General features: G+C 46.5%; 1 protein-coding gene across 1 annotated transcript in view; it reads left to right on the top strand.

The window, feature by feature from the left end:
- Positions 1-19,468, top strand: part of CHAT (choline O-acetyltransferase) — a 47,535-nt gene that overhangs the window by 5,216 nt on the left and 22,851 nt on the right. The window contains exons 4-6 of the mRNA XM_072972307.1: positions 105-158; positions 2,832-3,012; positions 4,951-5,128. Coding sequence (XP_072828408.1) covers positions 105-158; positions 2,832-3,012; positions 4,951-5,128 — 413 coding nt within the window. The remainder of the gene's footprint in view (positions 1-104; positions 159-2,831; positions 3,013-4,950; positions 5,129-19,468) is intronic.

The raw sequence follows: 19,468 nt of genomic DNA, 5'->3' as shown, positions 1-19,468 counted from the left end.
GGGGAGAGGGAAGGGGAGAGAGAAGAAGAGAGAAGGAACGAAGGAAGAAGGGAGGGAGCCTGGGCCGCGGAGAGGAGAAACTAAGGTCTCCTCTCTCTCTGCAGGTTTGCAGCCAATCTCATCTCCGGTGTGCTCAGCTACAAGGCCCTTCTGGACAGGTAGGACTGGGCCCAGCCTGGGACGGGTCGTGCCCTGTTCTGGCACAATCTGTTGATTCCTCTGACTCCCCACCACACTAGACAAGGAGCTTCCAGAGGGCAAGGACCTTGTCCTTCTCCAGCTCTGTGTGGCAGAGCCAACAACCCCCCCCCCCCACATACACACTTCCCTAGCATCAGAATGACCTTTACCCCAGCTGGCCCAGCCTCTCCCAGTTACTTTTCCTGGGGTAAGCACTCCTTGATCTCTTTAAAATGCCCCTGCTCCCTCCATCCCCAGTGGATACACACAAGCCAGGAATCAGTGTTGTCAAGAATTTAGAGAACACATCAAAAGGCGAAGAAGGAAAAGTTGTTGGAGCAAGGTGATGGTGGCGCTCAGCCTCGCTCCTCACTACTTGCAGGGAATGGTCTCTCCCATCTGAACCTGTTTCCTCAACCCCATCAAGCTTGAGAAACAGATGAGCTGACTCAGTGGACACACCAGTGTCCAGACAGATGGAGAGAGCTGCGCAAGCACAGTAGGTGATCACTGATTTTAGGAGGAAAGCAGCAGGTGCTCAGGACCAGCAGGGAGAGCGAGAAGGCGTGGGGATCCAGGGTCCCCAGAGGCAGGTGACAGTAGGGCATCAGATGCTAGAAACAGAGAAAGTCCCAAAGCAGTGTCCACCGCACAGAGAAGCTGAGGCTCAGAGAGGTTAAGGGGCTTGTCCACAGTCACACAGCCAGTTGGCAGAGTGAGGAAGGCACAGGGGCAAACTTGCTCACTTTTTAACTTGATCTGGCTCAGTCTCACCCAGCCTTGGGGCAGAGGCTCAGACCTCAGCCTCTCCAGGGTAGGGCAGTTTCCTCTGGAGAGGAGGGGGCAGGCCCCCAGACCCAAAATGCAGAGTGGTTCAGGGCTTGGGCCCTGGAGTCAGCAGACCTGAGTCTGAATTCAGACACCCACACACAGGGTCTGTTGATCTTGAGTGAGAGGAATCACTCCTAGCTCTAGTCCCCTGTCTGTCAAATGGGAATAATGAGTTGCCCGCAGTGTTTGTCTTCCTTGAGTCTGAGGCCGTGCTCAGGCGAGATGCTCTCCCCGCAGAGCCCATCCCCACACCACCCCCCCACCTCCTCCCGCCTCCCTCCTGGTACCCACAGCCTCCTCCCTGCTTCTTCCTGTGACCAGTTTCCCCCCATTCACCACACAGAACCACGGCCATTGCAAAAGCAAAACAGATCAAATCATGCCCCTGAGCCCTTTTACCCTCCGGGCTTTTCGCTGCCTCGAGGATGAACTGGCACCACCTTCCCATTGCCAACGAGGCCCACAAGTCTCCCCCACCTCTCTGGCCGTCTCTCTACTGACTTCAACCCACTGGCTTCCTTTCCCCTTGGAAAGGTGCTCCTCAAACCATCTATGGTGAAGGGCCGATTTTTTTTATTTAGTAAAATGTTTATAAAACATGATAAAAATGAATTCACAGAAAATGGCACACCCATGCAACATACAAGACCATTTGTTTCACTGTCAGATACAACACACACAAACTTCCTCTATCAGATGGTTGCAAGTTTCTGAAAGCTCCCTCGGGAGTCCCATGCTCACCCTGTCCTGGGTTGGTCATTTCAGTTCATTCTGACTCCCACACTTGGAGCAGCAGGGCCATGAGACACTCTATCCGGTTCTGCCTCGTCCTCATTCCACCCCAGCTCACCTCCTGGCTGCCTCTTGCCCTCAGGACTCAGCTCGGGCTCATAGTCTGGTCCTCAGTGAGGTTGTCCTGGCCACTCCTCCTGCCCTACCATCACTGTCCCATCACCCTGTCTCCCTACCTGCTTGTTGTCTTTGACCCACCGATGTACCCCAGGATCTGCACCCCATTAGAACAGGAAACTCATGTCTTGTTTGCAGCTGGATCCCTGGATCCCTGGATCCCATTGCCTGGCTCAAGAGAGTGCTCAGAACATTTGTTGGCTGAAAGGGTGGAAGGAAGGAAGGAAGCGGGGAGAGAGACAGACAGGTAGAAAGAAAGAGAGAGAAGAAAAAAGGGGAGGAGGAAGAGGGGGGAGGAGATGGAAGAAGGACAGAGGGAAAAAGAGAAAGCAAGAGAGAAAAAGGGGGAGGAGAAGGAGAAAGTGGGGGAGGAGGAGGAGGAAGGCGGGGATGGAGGGAGGGAAAACATGAGGCATGCTGAGACCACAGGAGAAAGAGAGCTTTCTGCCTTGAACTCAGAGGAGGCTTCTAGAAGAGGTGTGAAGGAGTAGGCTCTTGAAAGTGTGGAGGGAGTTTTCAAAACACGTTAATTGAGCATGGGGGTGGGGGTGAGGTCACACCAAGCACCGATCAGCATTAAGCAGAGCAGAGGGTGAAAATGGCCAGACCCGCACATGCACACATGTGGTCCATGAGGCAGGGGTGAGGGAGACTAACAGAGGCCAGAGAACACCCTGAGGGTCCTTCTGGGCCCTGGAAACGCAAAGTTCCACTACTTTAAAAAGTGGGGACTCGAGCTTGCAGACGGCCATGGTAATGCAGTTTTGGGGTCTGTGCCCTGCTTGGCCTAATCAAGTTATAATAGAACAAGAACTGTACAACATCAAGAGTGAACCCTAATGTAAAGAAAAAAAAAGTTACAATAGAACCAGCTCTGATTCCCTGTCTCCCTCCTGGCCCGCCCCCTCCAGCCACTCCATCCCCACTGACTGCGCCAAGGGCCAGCTGTCCGGGCAGCCGCTCTGCATGAAGCAATATTACGGGCTTTTCTCCTCCTACCGGCTCCCCGGCCACACCCAGGACACGCTGGTGGCCCAGAGGAGCAGTGTCATGCCCGAGCCAGAGCACGTCATCGTGGCCTGCCGCAACCAGGTAAGCTGTCCCTCGCTATTGCAGCCTCTCGGGCTTGGGGAGGGGCCCGCGCACCTGGGTATTCATTCCTGCTTCTCCAAGGTGCTCAGCCCCCTCACATGGTGAGCTTGGCAGGGATTCCCGGTCAGTCTCGTTTCTCTCCACTGGTTGGACTTTAAGAACGAGAATTGTCCATTGAGAATGCCTTCAGTGGGTTCCCATTTCAGCCCTGACCAGCCAGGTCAGGTCCAGAGAGCCACCTGGATAGACTCAAGTTCGTTAATGAGACCCGCATGTTCTCAGCCCTTCTGCATGCAGTCACCCAGGCCACGGCCTTCCTGGAGACCACACACGGACAGATGGACAGACAGACAGCTTACAGACTGATGGATGGGACCTCGGTGTGGGCTCCATACTTACATTCATCCCATCTGATCCTACGGTGACCCTGCAGTGGGGACCTTAGAATTTCCATTTGACAGATAAGGAGACGAGACTTAGGTTAAATGGCTTGTCCAAGGGTGAGAAGGACTCCTGGGTCTGCCAATGTCACAAGCCCACACTCCATCCCCTGCAGCTCAGGTCCTCTGACTGCGTTCCAGAGGTTCCAACAAGGGTCCATGGGGGCCCAGGGGACAGGCTGAGCGTGAGGACTCCTAATCCCTCACCAGTGCCCACCAGACACCGTATATTCTCTTTATTAAGGCTCCACATAAATGTTCCATCTGACAAAAAGCTGTTTTGTTTTGTGTTAATACCCAAGTTTGACACCCACCCCAGGAACTCCCCTGATACTTGCTCTACAATGTTTTCTCCTTCGGGTCATTTGACATTTCCAGTCTAAGTCAGAAGCCCTAAGTCTGCCATCTGAGGGCAGCTGTTCCCAGGTTCAAAGCTCACCTGACACCTGGCTGGCCACAAAAACAAGAACCTCTCTCCATCTTCACTTCAAAGTCAAACCCAGCATCCCCAGCCCCCACACCACACAGTATCCATCCTTTTGGGGAACACTCTCTCGGGGCTCCTGCTCTGAACCAGGCCACTTGGGACCAGGTACTCACGTCAAGCCAGCTGAGAAGGGATCTTGACCTGGGACTCGGAATAAAGCTCTTAATATAACGCCCAAGGCTCTAGCTTCAAAGCTATCGAATGACAGCCCGCCTGCCTTACATACAAAGCACATGCAGGCACACGTGTATAGGTGCACACACATGCGTAGAGCATTTTGGTGTGATTTTTCTATTTTAACCTTTCTCTGCATATTATTGGCTGGCTTGCTTTTTTTTTCCCCCTCCACTCACCAGTATGTGTGTGATGTATCCCCCTTCACTCTAGCTAGAACTAGTTCATCCCTTTAAACTGCTGGGTAGACATGCACTGGACAAGTCCAAGTTTTGCTTAGCCATTTCCCTACTGCCAATGTCACAAGCCTACATTCCATGCCCTGCAGCTCAGGTCCTCCTGAGAACATTTCGGCTCTGTCTACCATTTTGCTATTGCAAACAAGGCTGGTACATTCCTTTAGCTGTCTCCCGGGGCACAAGAGTACATGGTTGTCTAAGCCTTAGGCCAAAGTATGTATTTATAAGAGTGACTGAGTCACAGGGGATGCACAGTTTTAGTTTTGATGAACATTGACCTCCAACTGCGGTTATACCAATTTCTACTCAATTCCCCCCACACATAGTGGTTTTAATGGTCAACTAAGAGCTACAGAAACAAGCTTTCTTTAGCTAAGTTTAATCTGGCCTGCTTTGACTTGGGGCAGCTTGGAGTCCAGCACAGTCCACTGTGTTGAGCTGGTTCCCAAACTGTGAATGGCCTCTTCAGAACCATGACGTACCCTGGGAACCGTAGGCCTGAGCCTCCTCTGTCCTGCTCCCATGTGAAGGCTCAGGGAAGGCCTGATGCCTTGGGCTGGCTGCCCTGAGTGATGTGTTTGACCTGTTTTCCCCACAGTTCTTTGTCTTGGATGTTGTCATTAATTTCCGCCGTCTCAGTGAGGGGGATCTGTTCACTCAGTTGAGAAAGATAGTCAAAATGGCTTCCAACGAGGATGAACGCTTGCCTCCAATCGGCCTACTGACGTCAGACGGGAGGAGCGAGTGGGCTGAGGCCAGGACAGTCCTCTTGAAAGGTTAGCAGCAGTGCCCAGTGCGTCTCCACGCTCATCTCGCATCCTCACGCCCATCGCCTCCCTTCCTCCAGGGTCGGGCATCACGCCTCATTGCCATTTGCCATAGCACGGGACTCTTAGGCCTCCCTCCAACCCAGGACCCATGGCAGGTTCTGCTGTCGCCCGAGGTCCCTTGAAGGTGAAGTCACCTTTGGTACCCTCCTATTTCATCTGACAAACGCGCTAGCGTTCTGGGTGAGGCTGACTAGCACTGGAATCCGAGGATGTCCAGGAATATTAGGGGAGGGAAGGTTTTGAGCTGGGGCTGCAATGAAGCAACTGTGCTTTACTGGTGGGCAGGGATGGTACTCAGGGGTCTGAGTCACTGGGAGAGCTGTCAGTTGGGGGTTGGTTGGGGATGGAGCCCATCGGAGACGATGGTTGGCTGCCTCCTTCACCTGATTTCTTGGTCCCCTAGAAGTCTTCATCTTCAAGTTAACTTTATCCTTCTGACTGCTGCTCTTAGGAAAGTTTCCAAGTATTCCTATAAGAAATCCAGTAAAAGTCTTAACGTTTTCAAATCATCCTTCTGGAAATTACTTTTCAAATCCAAAGCAAGCTCTATTCTCAGGAACTGGCTGGAGAGCCTTACTTTCTTGCCTACATTAGAGAATTCCTGGATGAAAGGTGAGACTTATGTGATCATGCATCTGCCACTCAAGTTTTCATGCCACTCAGGGAGTCTGAATGGACCCCTGAGGGCCTGTAAACTGAGGACCTGGGCCAGGTCTGGGGAGTGTTAGAGACAGAGAGGATGAAGCCCTTTGCCCTGAGCAGCCACCTTGATTGGAATAGGGGAGAGAGGGCATATGGGGAAGCAGATTCAAGTCCCTAGTAATACAGTGTCTACCCATATACGGCAATAGAGACAGCAGGTGTCAAATACATGCTCCAGGACTTCAGAGAGGGGACAGAGCCCTTCCAATAGGGAGGCTTTTGAAAGGCTTTGTAGGAAGAGGTGGGAGTTGAACAGAGCCTTGTGACATGAGTGAAAGGGGCAGAAAAGATGGACAGCATCCAGGCAGGCAGACCGACTGTGGGTAAAGCCGACCACCCCAGCAGGGCCATCTCTGCCCTGCCCAGGACCATGGGGAGAGCAGTCTGGCCAGCAAAGATGGTCATGCTGGACATAATAGGAGAATTAGTTGGTGGGACTTGGCTCTCTGGCAACAGGCCCATCCCTCTTCCCAGGAAGTTCCTCCCCCAGAGCTGGCTGGCTCCTCGCACCATCCAGAACCCAGCCCAGGTGTCCCACCGTAGGCCCTCCTTGGAAAACCCTCCCACCCCTAGTCCACTCTGTCTCCTAGTCCTGTTTTCTCATCTTGACTGTTTCTCATTCTCTGACGTCAGCTTTTCATTTGTTTGATTCCTTCTGATTACCTGCCTCCCTCCCCAGCACTGTATATAAGGTCCAGGAGAACTGGTGCCTTATCTGGTTGAACTTCTGAATCTGCTGTGCCAAACACAGTAGGGCATTTGTCAAGTCAAAGCATGAAGGGTTCCGAAGACATATTTCCCATTTACCAATGAATTATACTTGTATTCACTTATTGGGCATCTTCAAATACTTGGCCCTAAATCAGAGGCTGTACAGGCCACAGGGAGGGGTAAGTGTTGACCCTGCTCCCCTGGACCTAACTGCCAAGTGGGGGAATTAATAACTTACCATTTGAAAGTGAGTTAATTCCCTCAGGAGACCATGGTGTAATCCAATCCCACTCTTCTCCCCTCCAGGGACAGAGACAGGCATCAGAGTAATCACCTCGGCTTCCGGTACGGTTCCCACTCTATTAGCAGGCCAGGCCCTAGCCATCTCCCTGCAGGACTGAGCAGGATCGCCTTGGGGGCTGAGTGCCTGGGCTGCGCTAATCAGAATTAATTTGCTAATGACACTTGATCTGGCCTTCTGAATGGAAGTGCTGTTTCTGAGGGAAGTACTTCTCTCAGAAGAGAGAAGTGGGGGGGCCACGTACTCCTTCCCTTTGTAAATCTAATTCATCCAGTTAGCACTGGCTGTGTCATCTCCACAGCGGGAAGCCCGTCCTTCACGGAGCCCTCCTCCCTGGAGCACCCTCTCCCACGGAAGGGACACGGGGAAATCCTTAAGGAGACGACTTCAGCGTAAAAGTGAAAGATTAAGGCAGCTTGGGCTAGAGTTGGGACTGAAGGTGGAAAGACATGGGTGGGGTCTAGATATATTTCAAAATCAAAGCGACAATAAGGAAAAGAGGAATGAAAATGATTCCTACGTTTTTGATGTTAGCAACCAAGTAGATGGTGGTACCATTCACTGAAATGGCTACAGAATGGTGAAGTCCTTTCCAAGTATGTTAAGGTTGAGGTGCCTTGAGTCATCTAAGTGGAGATGTCAAGTTAGATCTATGTGTCTGGAGCTCAAGGGAGAGGTCAGGACAGAGATATAAATTTGAGAGCCGTCAGCACAGAAGTGATATTTAAAGCCCTGGACCTGGATGACATCATCTAGAAACAGAAGAAGGGGGCCTCAGAGGTCAGGGAGAGAAAGATGCAAAGGGGACTGAGAAAGAGCAGCCTGTGAAGTCAAGAAGAAACCAGGAGATGAATCACAAAGATCTAAGAGGGAAAGAGTGAGACACCAACCATGTGGAATTCTACTGAGAGCTCGCAGAAGAGCAGGTCAGAGAGGAGACTCTGGGCTTAGCAACCCTAAGTCATCTGTGATCTCCACAAAAGTCAGACTGGAGTAGTAGGAAGGGTGAATGATTGTATGCTGATGGAAGTGATCCAAGAGTTGGAATTAATTGTTGATGAGATGATCACTGAGGAAGTATGGATGGTTCTTTTCAGATATTTTGGAGCAGAGAAATGGGAGTTGTTGGAAGAGGATGAGGGTCAACAGAAATGTCCTTAGAAGGAGAGGCAAGTGCAAGGAAGTAACCCAGTAAGTGAAACTGTTAACGAGGAGAGAGGATAAAGGGAGGACTGAAATTCTTACAAAGGCAAAAGGAGATGGATCCCAGAGACTAAGAGGCCTTTGGTTGGTACAAGGAAGCTGGAAACCTGGGCCCAAGAATCTCGGGGATGTAGCTGCAGTGGCAGGAACATGAGGAGGTTCCCCACTGGTGGTTTCTGGTCTCAGATCAGCAGAGCCACAGCCATGTGCCTAGAGGGGTCCAGGTGGGATGCTAAAGATGGAAGAGAAGACACGAAATAGCCTCTTGGAAAGTGGGAAAGACAACTTGCTCAGGAAACTTGGTAAGATTTCTGGACTGTGTTGAGCTCATATTTGAGGGCTTGGGGTGATACATTTTAGAAGAAGCTAATCACCATTGTTTGGCAATCCACTCCCCCCACCACCACCACCATAGTGTTCTGGTCCTGAGGTTCAGGCAAAGAGAAGATGGGTTACCAAGTTCAGCCAAGGTTGGCGAGCACAAGGGAGGTGGCAAGGGGGGACTGTGCAGGGGTCGGTTACAACGATGGAAACTAAACTGGGTCGGGAGGTGCATGAGTCCCCTCGGGTTGCCATGACAATGTACTGCAGACTGGCTGGCCTGAACATCAGCCATTTATTGTCTCATGATCTGGAAGCTAGACGTCCAAGATCTGGGTGTCAACAGGATGGGTGTCCTCTGGGTCCTCTCTTCTTGGCTCATAGATGGCTGTCTTCTTCCTGTGTCCCCACATCATCCTCCCTCTGTGTGTGCAGATGTCAGTGTCCTCATCTCCTCTTCTGATAAGGACACCAGTCATCATGCTGGATTTGGGCCCACTCTAGTGGCCTCATTTTAGTTTAACTCTAAAAAGACCCATCTCCAAACACAGCCCCATTCTGAGGTAGAGCAGGTTAGGAATTCAACTTAGGAATTTTGAGGGGACACAGCTCAGCCCAGAACAGGAAGGGGGAGGGTATAGCTCAGAGGTAGAGCATGTGCATAGCGCGCCTGAGGTGCTGGGCTCAATCCCCAGTACCCCCAATAAATAAATAAACCTAATTATCACCCCCCACAACAACAAACAAACAAACAAAAATCTAGACGCCATACCTGGAGGGAAGCGAAAGAAAGAGATGGGTGACAGCAAAAACAGGCAGTGGGGCTGATGGGTTTTGGAGGTGTCGGAGTGGTGAGACGTGCTGCAGTGGGAGGTAACAGATTGTGTGAACCAGAAGTCAAGGGTGTGGTCAGAGTGTGGGATGCTTGGACTGAGACTTCAGAGGGGGTCTGTTCCTGCCCAGATGTGATTGTGGGAGCGGGTGCTGAGGTTACACTATCAGGTGGAGGCGGCAAGAGGAGGATGCATGTGCATCACGCATAAGGCTATTTAAGTTACCGGAGTGATGATCGGAGTGGTGATGGTGGGGGAGGAAGGTGAGCCAGGGTCCAAGATCCTCAGGGTGGGTGCTTGTGAGGAAGTCAGTGGAGCACAGCAGCAAGGAGGGTGAAGTGATAGGGGATGAAAGTCTAACAGTTGCAGCTCCAAAGGGAACAGGCAGGGGGAGTTGTGTAGGAGCGGGAACAGGGAGCGGGGCACCACCCTCCGACCTGGTGCTGGGATGAGTGAAAAGGAAACTCAGTTTCCTAGGAGGAGGGAGGCAGGGACGTGAGTCCTCATGGAGCCACCCTCCAATTGAGTCAGGGAGGTGAACCCAGCACTTTCAGAAGAGATTAACAGTGCAAAGGACCAGTGGGTCAGGCACCGTGAGGGGTTCCGCAAGGAGGAAAGGAGAGGGTGAGGGCTGAGTCCACACAGGGGACATGGGAGCATCCAGGGATGGGAGGTCCAGGAGAGACCCAGGGCTGGTGGTCACCACTGCAAATGATGCTCTCAAATCCCTAACCTCTGGAAGCCTCTCTCTCCTGGTTCTAGGAGTAGCCGCTGGCTGTGGTTGTGAGGCTGTGGGTCTTTCTGGCTCACAGCAGTAGCACAATTAACACCGTCAAATGGGTTGAGCTTTCTAGGGTATCTCAACTGAAGTCCCAAGGACTTCGCCTCCCTTCCTGGAACCTGGGCAGAGACCAGAATCTGTGGGTACTGGGCCCAGACCAACACTGTCCAAGCTGAGCTCCACTGGTCCTAGTGGAGATCTGGACCCAGAAGTCTGAGCTCAGACAAAAGCTACCCCTGAATCCTCATAGGGTCACCTGAGAACCAGAGGAGAAGTTGATTTCAACCCTCTCTCCTTCAGAGATGGTCCCTTATCCCCCAGTGGTGCCCCATCCCCCAACCAGGATGGCTCCCTCTGTGAGCACCCAGGCTGCCATGCATTGAGAAAGTGGAGGTCACAGATGTCCAGTAACCGTCAGCATGGCCCAGCGCACCAGCCAGCTGTCTGCGGCTGAGCCCATGCCCTTCCTCTGTGCCCTGTGCCCCACAGCCCCATGGCCCTTCAAACAGCCCTTCTCACCAGAGCTCACTGAGGACGCGGTGCGGGATGAGTGTGTGTGTTGTCATCACTATGGCAGCCTGATCACCCACAGCCAATGCCAAGTGCCCTCCTGGGGGGCTACAAGACCTATTAGGACCATCACGGCCCCTGAGGCCTGCCATCTTGCCGGGGAGAGCAGAGTGTGCAGAATCATTAGGACAAGAGTGGGCAGGATAAAACCCAAGAGTCTCTGGCGGGAGTCCTGTAGGAATTTGGGGGCCTCAGCCCTCTGTGTGTTACAGCTCAGGAGGGCTCCCTGTGCCAAATGGGACTTGAAGCTAAACCCACATGGGTCGAGGTCAGTGTGACTGGAACTGGCCAGTGACATCCAGATCACCTAGGAAGCTCCTTACAAAGCTTCCCCCAATCAGATTCCTGAATCCTGGTGATTTTCCAGTGGGACCAGAGTGATGCCAAAGAATCTGCATTCTTAAAGCACCCTCATGTGTAGCCCAGGTTGGGACCCACTTATTCAGATATTAGCGGCTACTGTGCACGGCATTTCCCCTTGGTGCTGGGCCCTGTCCTGGGCACTTTCTGTCCCTTGTTGCTGTAGATCTTCATAACAGCCATGAGGTGGAGATTCCATCCCAACAGCGCAGAGGTGGCTGTGTCTCCCACGGGTTGAGGTAGTCCGCACTGTTACAGGTGGTCGGTGGTGGAGCCAGAACTGACCCAGGGGCATCTGTCACCCCAGTCTGAGATCTGTGGGGTCCCGGCAGGCAGGGGTGGGATTTGAGCCGTGGGAGGGGCGCACGCATCCCCTCAGGACCTCCCTCCCTGCTCTGCGCAAAGCTATGACCTTCCCGAACCCAGGAGGAGCCAACAGCGTTATCCTGGTCTGGAAATTTAATTAGACATTCAGCTCTGAGTCTGGAAGACTACAGCGCTTGTCAATTTGTAGGAAAAGGATAACCAGCTCGGAGACCACCCCCTCCCCATCCCCAGCCCGCTGGCTTTCCCGGGTGCCGCTGTGGAGATCCTGCCAACAGACTTCGGAGGCAGATGCCTCCGTTTACTCGGTTTCGTAAATATTTATCCCCAGCAGCCAATTCGAGCTGAGCCACTGCTTTCAAGGAGGGAGCTGATAGAAGGTGGCTGTGTCTGTAGCAGGCCTCCCTGGTCATGGTTTACAAGAACCACTCGGGCTGGGGCATTTTGCTAGTTAAATATTGTCATCCAGAGGTAGGCAAGTCTGCTGATTTTAAAACCAATTACACATTAGCAGGAATGGCCTCTCTGATTTAATTGGCCCAGAAATTCCTCCTGGGCTCTTGAGGCTGAATGCTGTTTCTTTTCTTGGGGCTGATCCCTCCCTCCCGCTGTGGAAGCATGAAGGCTTTTCCGGGTGAGAGCATCCAGACAGGCAGAGGCATGTGGTCCAAGGCGAGAGGCCTGGGCTTGACCTGCCCCCAACTGCTGTCCCCTGGAGCCTGGTTTCCTAGGCTAGGATTTGCAGACGGCAGCCCCATCCCGTGGATAGGACCGAGGGGATGCAGAGGGGCTACAGAGCAGGGTGGCCTGGCGCCTGGTGCACAGAGGTGTTCGCTAAGGGAAAATTCTTATTAGATTTGGAAAAACACTCTGGGGATGTTCTGCGCAAGCCCACAGCCTCTCTTGAAAAATCTGGTGAACTGAAAATAGACACCTGTGGATGGGCACCACCCCTGTGGTCAGTGACAGTGGCCCGCGGCCCCTGACTGAATAACCCGCAGTCCTTGTGTGGAGCCCTAACCCCTATTGACCCTGGGGGGCTCTTGTGTCTCCCCCAGACTCCCCAAGAACCACATGCTCTATGTGTACACATTCCAGACAGCTCTCTTTCATTTCGCCCTCACTTTCTGTTTCATGGGCAGCATGATGATATTTGGTTACAAGGCAGCTGAGAGGTGCTTTTTTTTGGTATCTACTGCCCTTTCTGCTCATCGCCCCTCCCCTAATTCTGGAAGTATGGTAGCTCTTTAAATCTGCTATTGTGGGAAGGGTGGTTAGAACCCAGAAGAAAAAGTAATTGTTGGCTCTCGAGTTCTTTTTTTAAAAATTAAATTAAACTTATTTGGAGTTAATTGTAGATGCACGCACACTTTTAGGAAGTACACTCACTTGTAGCTTTCCTCGCCCCCCACCCTCCCCCCAGGAGTAACAGCTTACAAATCTCATATCACAGCCAGGGCATTGACATTGATAGAGTCAAGGTACAGAACATTTCCATCCCCACAGGGATCCCTCTTGTTCCCTCACAGCCACACTGACTTCCCTCCCAGCCCCATCCCTTCTTAACCCTTAGCAGCCATTAGTCTATTCTTTATTTCTATAATGTTATTGTTTCAAGAATGCTATATAAATGGAATCATGCCGTATGTAACCTTCTGAGATAATTCTCTGGAGAGTCATCCAAGTTGTTGCATGTGTGAATAGTGCACTCCTTTTTATATATTCCATGATGTGGATGCATTACAATGAGTGATGTAATCATTCACCCATTGAAGGACATCTGAATTGTTTTTACTTTTTGGCTCTTCCAAATAAAGCTATTATGAACATATATGCATAGGTTTTTGTGTGATCATACTTTTGCATTTCAGGAAAAATGCTTCAGAATGAAATTGCTAGGTCACATGATATCTGCATGCTCAGTTTTTTAAGAAGCTGCTAAAATGTTTTCCAGAGTGTACCATTTTACATTCCCATCAGCAACATAGGAGTGATCCAGTTTCTGTGCATCCTCACCAGCATTTGGGGTTGCCACTATTTTTCATTTTGATTTAACCTTCTGATAGATGATAGATTATTGCAGTTGTTAATTTACATTTCTCTAATGATGCTGAATATCTTTCCATGTGCCAATTTTCCATCTATATCTCATCTTTGGTGAAATATCATTTCATGTCTTTTGCTCATTTTCTAACTGGATTGTTCAGGGTTTGGGTTTGGGTATTTTTTGTTTTTGTTTTTGTATTTTCACTGTGAGTTCTGAGAGTTGTTTTAATATATGTTACCAACCTTTTATTGAATATGTGATTTTATAATTTATTCTAATCTGTAGTTTGTCTTTTCATCTTCTTAACAGGGTGTTTCACTGAGCAAATGCTTTTAGTTTTGATGAAGTCCAATTTATCTATTTTTTCTTTTATGACCATGCATTTGGTGCCAAGTATAAGAATTCTTTGCCCAGCCCTTGATCCCAAAGATGATTTTTTTCTGTATTTTTTCTAAAAGTTTTATAATATTACATTGCACATTTAAGTTAACAATCCATTTTGAATTAATTTTCTATAAGATGTGAGATCTTTATCCAAGCTTTTTTTTTTTTCCGCAGGGAGTGGCTATGAGTGTCCAATTCCTTCAACAACATTTGTTGAAAAGGCTATCCTTCCTCCATTGAATAACTTTTGCACCCTTGTCAAAATCAATTGGGCATATTTATGTGGGTCTGTCTGAGGTTTTCTATTCTTTTCCATTGATCTGTGTGTTCATCTTTCTGCCAATACCACACATTCTTGGCTGTGTAGCTATATAATAGTGTTGAACTTGGCTACCCTGATTCCTCTAATTTTATTCTTTTTCCAGATTGTTTTAGTTATTCTAGTTCTTTTGTCTTTTCTTGTAGATTTTAGAGTAATCTTGTCTATATCTGCAAAAAATCTTGCTGGGATTTTGTTGGGAGCTGTGTTAAGCCTGTATATAAATTTGGGGATAAATGGCATCTTCATCATGCTGAGTCTTCCAATGCATTAACATGGTATATTTCTCCATTCACTTGGATCATCTTTGATTTTTTTTTTAGTGTTTTGTAGTTTCAGTATACAAGTCCTGTATGTTGTTGTTAGATTTACACTGAAGTATTCCAGTTGTTTTGCATGATTGCAAATGGTATTATACCTTAAATTTTGATGTTCATGTGTTTGTCACTGGTATGCAGAAATACAATTGATTTTTATCTATTTATCTCGTATCTTGTGAAGTTCTAACTTATGTATTAGTTCTAGGAGGGCTTTTGTTTTGTAGCTTCCTTATGATTTTCTATATAAACAAATCATGTCATATGAAAATAGGCAATATTTTTTTTTTCTTTCTGGTTCGTATCCTTTTTATTCCCTTTTCTTGCCTTATTGCACTGGCCAGAACTTCCAGTACTATGTTGAATAGCAGTGGTAAAAAAGGTTATCTTGTCTTGTTCCTCATCTTAGGGGCAAAGCATGTAACTCTTAAGTTTGATGTTAGCTATAGACTTTTCTTGTAGGTGCTGTTTATGAAGTTGGGGAAGTTCCTCTCTTGTTTTCTGAGATTTTATCATGAATAGATGCTGAATTTTGTCAAATACTTTTACTGTATCAATCACCACAATATAATCATGTGATTTTTCTGTAGTCCATTAATATGATTGATTACACTGATTGATTTTCAAATATTAAATGAGATTTGAATCCCTGGAATAAGCTCCACTTAGTCATGGTGTATAATTCTTTCTATATGTTGTTTAATTCTATTTGCTTGTGTATTGTTAACTGTTTTTGTATCTATACTCATGAGGGTCATTGATCTGTAGTTGGTTGGTGTGTGTGTGTGCATGTGTGTGCACACATGTGGTGCTGGTGGTGTACTGTTTTGTCTGATTTTGGTGTCAGGGTAATGCTGGATTCATAAAATGTGTTGGGAAGTATTTCCCCCTCATATTATCAGGAAGAAATTATGTAGATTGGTGTTAATTCTTCCTTAAATGCTTGGTAGATTTCTCCAATGAAACCATCTGGGCCTGGAGAATTTGGGGTGAGGGGGGAAGGTAGAGTTTTAAACTTAGAATTTCCTTAATAATTATAAGGCTATCCAAATTATCTGTTTCATATTTGGTGCCTTGTGGTAGTTTATACATTTCAAGGGATAGGTCCATTTCATCTATGTTGTCAAATTTATGTCTGTGGAGTTGTTTATAGTATTTCCTCATCATCCTTTTGATGTCTGCAAGGTCTAAAGTGATATCCCTATTTTATCCCTAATGGTGTGTCTTTTCTCTATTTTATTTTTCTTGCTAGAGGTTTGATTGATTTTTAAAGGGAGTCAGTTTTCTTTTCATTCATTTTCTTGCCTTTTTTTTTCTGTTTTCAATTTCATTGATTTCTGCTCTTTGTTATTTCCTTCATCCTGCTTGTCTTGGGTTTATTTTGCTTTCTTTCCCTAGGTTCTTGTGGTGAGAACTTATATTATTCATTTGGGTCTTTTCCTCTTTTCAAATGTCAACATTTGTGCTATACATTTCCCTCTCAACAAAGCTTTAGCTGTCTCTCACAGAATTTGATATGGCATATTTTTATTTTCATTCATTTCAATGTTTATTTGCTTTAATTTCCTTTAAGATTTCCTCTTTGACCCATGGATTATTTGGAAGGGTGTTGTTTAGTTTCCAAATGTTTAGAACTGTTCCTGTTATGTTTTTATGTTGATTCCAGCAGTCAGAGAACATATTTTATAAGATTTCAATTATTTTCATTTTGTTGAGGGAGTTTTATGACCTAGGATATGGTCGGCTTTGGCATATATGTTCCACAGACACTTGAAAAGAATGTGCATTCTGCTGTTGTTGGGTGAAGTGGTCTATAAACATTAATTATACCTGTTGGTTGATGGTGTTAAGTTTTTCCGTATCCTTGGTGACTTTCTGTAATTCTATCAGTTATCGAGGGAGGGTTGTTGAAGTCTCCATATACACTTGTGGATTTGTCTATTTCTTCCTTCAGCACTGTTTTTGTTTTTTTAGTGGAGGTACTGGGGATTGAACTCAGGACCTTGTGCATACTAAGCACACAATCTACCACTGAACTATACCTCCACCCTTCCTCCAGCTCTGTTAGTTTTTACTTCACATATTTTGTGGCATGTTTGGTAGGTAGATAGACATTTAACATTGCTATATCTTCTTGACAGATTGACCCTTTTGTTTAATGTAATATACCTCAACATCTCTCATAATTTTCTTTGCTCTGAAGTTTACTTAATCTGATAATAATATAGCTACTCCTGCTTTCTTTTCATTAATATTTACTTGATATGTATTTTTCCTTTATTTTACTTTCAACCAACCTATATCATTATATTTGATGTAAGATTCTTGTAGATAGAATATAGCTCAGATGTGTTTTTCAATCTACTTCATCAATTTCTTTCAACAGAATTATTGACAAGCTGGGGTTTAACTCTGCCATTCTATTTCTTTGTTTGTTTTCTCTGTTTTTAATTTCTGTTTTTTTGATGATTGGTTGCTTTCTTTTTCCTACTTTCCTGTGGGTTATCTGAGCATATTTTAGAATTCTGCTTTGACTTATCTATACTGTTTTTAGAGTATCTAGTTTCCATGCGTATTACATGATATACACATAATTTATCATTATTTATCAGTGTTGAAATTTTGCCCAGTGAAATGTGGAAAGTTTACCATCCTTTATATCTCTTTATTCTCCCCCATTTATAATAAGTATCTTAAAGGTGTTCTCTAATATAAATGTAGAACCACATCAGGCAGTGTTATAATTTTTGTTTCCACAGTGAAACAGTTTTTAAAAACTCAAAAAAGAATGAAAATTTATTTACCAATATTTTTACTCTTTCTGTTGTTGTTTCTTCCTTCTTGATGTTCCAGTGTTCTTTTCTTTGTATAATTTCCTTTCTTTAGAGGGAAATTCTTTTTTTTTTAATTTATTTTTATTTTTTAGAGGGAAATTCTTTTAGCCACTCTTTTAGGGGAGCTCTACTGAGGAAAACTTCTCTTAGTTTTTCCTTATCTGAGACTGTTTTGACTTCGCCCTTCCTTCCTTTTCAATTTGTTTTTTTAATGGAGTTACTGGGGATTGAACCCAGGTCCTCATGCTTGCTAAGCATACATTCTACCACTGAGCTATACCCACCTCCTTCCCCCTTCTTTCCTGAAATGTTTTTGCTATATAAAAAATTCTGGGTTGACAGTTCTTTTCTTTCAGCACTTGAATGAAGTTATGCTCTTCCTTCCAGACTTCATGGATTCTTTTGAGAATGTGATGTAATTTGAATTGTCTTTTCCCCTATTGGCAAAGTGTCATTTCTCTCTCTCTCTCTGCTTTCAAATTTTCTTCTTTGTCCTTAGTTTTCAGAAGTTTAACTATGATATATCTTGGTATGGATTTCTTTGAATTTATCCTCTTTGGAGTTAACTAAGCTTCTTGGATCTTTAGGTTTTATGTTTTGCCAAATTGGGATGTTTTCAATCATCATTTCTTAGAGTACTTTCCTGCCCAGCTCTTTTTCCTCTCCTTCTGAGACTCCAATGACATGATTGTTAGATCTTTTGTCCCATAGATTCTTAAGCTCTGTTGTCACTGTTTTTAATCTCTCTGTTCAGATTGACTACTTTCCACTGTCTTATCTTCAAGTTCACTGATTCTTTTCTCTGTCCCCCATATTGTGTTGTTGAGCTAATTCACTGATCTTTTTATATTGGTTATTATATTTTTCATTCCTAAAATTTCCATTGAGTGTTCTTTATATCTTTTATTTCTTTGCTGAGACCTGGGTTTTTTATTTTGTTTCAAATGTGTTCATAAATTCTTGTTGAAGCATTTTTCTGAGGATTGACTTTAAATATTTATCACATAATTCTAACACTTCTGTCATCTCAGTGTTGGCATCCATTGATTACCTTTTTTCATTCAAGTTGAGATTTCCCTACTTCTTGGTATGACAAGTGATTTTCTATTGAAACCTAGACATATAATGTTACAAGACTCTGGATCTTATTTAAACCTTCTGTTTCAGCTGGCTTCCTCTGACACTGCTCCAGCAGGGGAAGGGAGAGGGTGCTGCCTTGTTACAGCCAGGTGGGGAGAAAAGTCCAGGTTCCTCATGTGGCTTGTATTGCACCCTAGGGAGTATACTTTCTGTTACTGGCAGTGGGGAGTAGGAATTCAAGCTCCCCACATGGTCACTACTGATGCTATGGGTGATGGGGAGTAACTGTGGTGGTTCCCACCCAATGAAGATGGAAGCCCCAGCTTCTATCTGACCTCATGCCTTCCCTGATACCACCAGAGGTTGAGATGCCTCATTACAGATTGGTAATGGAGAAGTCTAGGCTTCCCACTTGGCCATTGCTGGCATGGGTCGGGGAGGGTGGTTATTATCCAAAAGTTTTCTGTCTTGCTAGTCTTCCCCTTACCTGGTCCTTTGGCTAAAGAGAGAAAGCTTCAGTTGGGCTTTTTTCTGTCTATACTTGTTTGTGTTTTTATGTTGCTAGCTACTTCATCTTCAAGTCTGGGATATTTTAAGTACAATAGAAAACTCAGTTATTTGTTTCTTAGGGCTGTCATAACAAAATACCACAGACTGAGTGATGCAAACAACTGAAGCATATTTCTCACAGTTCTGGAGGCTAGAAGTCCAAGATCAAGGTGTTAGTTAGCAGGACTGGTTTCTCCTGAGGCCTCTCTCCCTGGTTTGCAGGTGGCCACCAGCTCACTGCATCCTCATCTGGTCTATTCTCTGTGCACAGGCACTTCTGGCATCTCTTCCTCTTCTTAAAGGGACAACAGTCATATTGGTTTAGGGCCCCATCTTTATGACTTCATTTAACCTAAATTTACTCTTTAAATGCCCTGTCTCTAAATACAGTCACATGAGGGGATTAGGGCTTCAACATATGAATTTCAAGAAGAGAGAAGGACACAATTCAGTCCGCAGTTTTAACCAAAGAACCTACCATCATGCTGTCTCTTGGGTCCTGAGGTCCCTAGTCATTCTGCCTTCTTCTTTCTATCTTTCATAGTTTTCTTATGTTTGTTTTAAATATAATGTCGAGGGTTTTCAGTGGGGCAAATAGGGAAAAGTCTACCTGATCTCCCTGGAAGCAGAAGTTCCTCCCTCTTGAGCTC

This window comes from Vicugna pacos, chromosome 11 (genome assembly GCF_048564905.1).
Source record: "Vicugna pacos chromosome 11, VicPac4, whole genome shotgun sequence".
Lineage (NCBI taxonomy): Eukaryota > Metazoa > Chordata > Mammalia > Artiodactyla > Camelidae > Vicugna > Vicugna pacos.
The sequence above is the reverse complement of the archived record's forward strand: the minus strand, read 5'-3'. Positions and strand labels throughout refer to the sequence as shown.